Source organism: Scaptodrosophila lebanonensis, unplaced genomic scaffold (genome assembly GCF_003285725.1).
Source record: "Scaptodrosophila lebanonensis strain 11010-0011.00,11010-0021.00 unplaced genomic scaffold, SlebRS2 tig00000024-arrow-pilon, whole genome shotgun sequence".
Lineage (NCBI taxonomy): Eukaryota > Metazoa > Arthropoda > Insecta > Diptera > Drosophilidae > Scaptodrosophila > Scaptodrosophila lebanonensis.
In genome coordinates this window covers 21070673-21072689 of record NW_022060538.1, presented here as the reverse complement: position 1 = coordinate 21072689, position 2017 = coordinate 21070673, and the positions used below count along the sequence as shown (strand labels likewise).

Genomic DNA, 2017 nt, shown 5'->3' with positions numbered 1-2017 from the left:
TAGCCTTATGAATAAAATACTGGCAACAAAAAACAAAGGACAAATCCCGCTGAATGTAAAATATAAAAATTGAACAGAAACGAGTTCAGATAAGCTTCACATAAGGAATAGTTAATGCACCTAATGCCATAGAAAATAATATTAATCGAATAATAAATAAATAAACACCTAATCTAGTTTGCAGTATAACATTAACCAAATAAAAAGATATACATATTCAAGCTAATAAAGAAGAAAATATTGAATATGTGTATACAATGAATATATATGGAATGTTCATTCCATTGTTATCACACTCCATTATGTTAATAGGTGTATTATGTTGTTATTAGATGTAAAACATTTTCAAAAACTTGCAGCTCTTGAGTAATTTGTCATATGCCTTGAGAATCCTCAATTTTACGTTTCAGTTTGTTTTTGTTCGTTGTTGCAACACCAACACATTTTTACACAACTTGTTTTTATTTTGTTTTTTGTTCTTTTGTTGGAATACTAACGTTTCGTTGTTGGTTTCTTTTAAAACTTTATTAGCGTTGTTAGTTACTCAACATGAAATTGGACAGTACGTTAAACGATCGCGAGGACATGCGCTTCAAGACACTCTTCCATCGACAAATCGTGGAGATAGCGCGTCACATGCCCTTCAGCGAAACGGAGGTGTCTAGCATACTGATGGTCTACTATAAGTTTGCAAAAGGCCACGGGAAGCCGGGTCGCAATATTTCGCTGGAACAATTCATCAACATGATTGGCTTCTTCCAGCAATATTACGACTTCGATCAGGCAAATCGAATTGCAACCGTGGCGGCCAATGGGGGGAAAGCCATGACAGCCATGGACTTTGTGAACTTCATGTATATCATTACGACAGACGATCTGGAGGCGAAAATAGACTTTGCCTATAAGGTAAGTGTGACAGGGAGGTGATCGAAGGAGCTTGAGTCTCTGAATAATACTGTCCTCCGCAGGTGTACGATAAGGCTGACAAGGGCATCAATCGCTTTGTGGTGACCAGCGCTGTGACCAAGTTCTTCACGGTCGGTGATGACGATGAGCTGAACGAGTTGCGCAAGGACATGGCCGATTTTCTAATCCTCAAATTCGATTTGGATCGCGATGGCGTCATCACATTTGACGAGTACAAAACGGTTGTCATGCGCAACCCGGCGCTTCTGGAGTTCCTCGGGCCCATATTTCCCTCTACGGGCACGCGCCAGCTGATCGCCTACTGCACGGCTATAACATCGCTTATACCAGAGCTCCGAGCACAAGTCTAGCAGCGGATAGTCCCCCATTTCGCACTTTAGTGCTAGTAACTAAAGGCAGGCTTTGCTGCCTTGGCAAATTGTTGTAAATCTTTCTGAGGCACAAATAAATCGAAAGCAATGCAACTCTACTCCACATTTCGCCTCCCCCGCCACCTCCCCAGTCGGCAACCACTCGAAAATGTCAATGACAATGATGATGAACTGCAAAATAGAGCGCTGACAGCTGGCAACGAGGCACAAGCCAGCTAGCGATGGATGGACAGATGAATGCTTGGCTGCTGTACGGAGCACGTTGGCATGACAATCTATATAGTATACTCGTAAGTATATATGAAGACGACTACTTGTATGTGTGGAATATGCGACAAGTAGTGGCAAGCACTGGGCGGCACAATGCAGCGATGGCGCGCATGTGGCATAATTTCAAATATGGCGGTGCTCCAGAAATACTTTGAACTGGCGGAACGGTTCACTGGTTGGCTGCCTAACTGCCTGACAGCCTGACTGCCTAGACTGACAAACCAACTAACTGACTGACTGGCTGTCTGGCTCTCAGCTGGTTGACAGCTTGATTTGTTGGCAGTTGGCACACAATTGACGTTTGATGGATGGTGTACTACATTGTCGGGACATTCGTTTTTGCCAGAGCCAGCAGCAGAGCTCTTTAGTTTCCTCTGCCTTTTGTTCTAATTACTTCGAGACAAACTTTCAATTGCATTTTATTTGCAGTCACAGTCACAATTACATTT

At 42.7% G+C, this 2017-nt stretch overlaps 1 protein-coding gene across 1 annotated transcript; it reads left to right on the top strand.

The window, feature by feature from the left end:
* Positions 1–459: 459 nt before the first annotated feature.
* LOC115621552 (EF-hand calcium-binding domain-containing protein 1) lies at positions 460–1396 on the top strand. Its single transcript, XM_030515221.1, has 2 exons — positions 460–906; positions 969–1396. The coding sequence occupies exons 1-2, from the start codon at positions 550–552 to the stop codon at positions 1275–1277; spliced, it is 666 nt and encodes a 221-aa protein (XP_030371081.1). The 5' UTR covers positions 460–549; the 3' UTR covers positions 1278–1396.
* Positions 1397–2017: the final 621 nt, after the last annotated feature.

Bases quoted from the DNA above. Each gene is read 5' to 3' on its own strand.
- LOC115621552 (XM_030515221.1), top strand. From the start codon at position 550: ATGAAATTGGACAGTACGTTAAACGATCGCGAGGACATGCGCTTCAAG. The intron at 907-968 runs GTAAGTGTGACA...TGTCCTCCGCAG, and splicing joins AAATAGACTTTGCCTATAAG to GTGTACGATAAGGCTGACAA.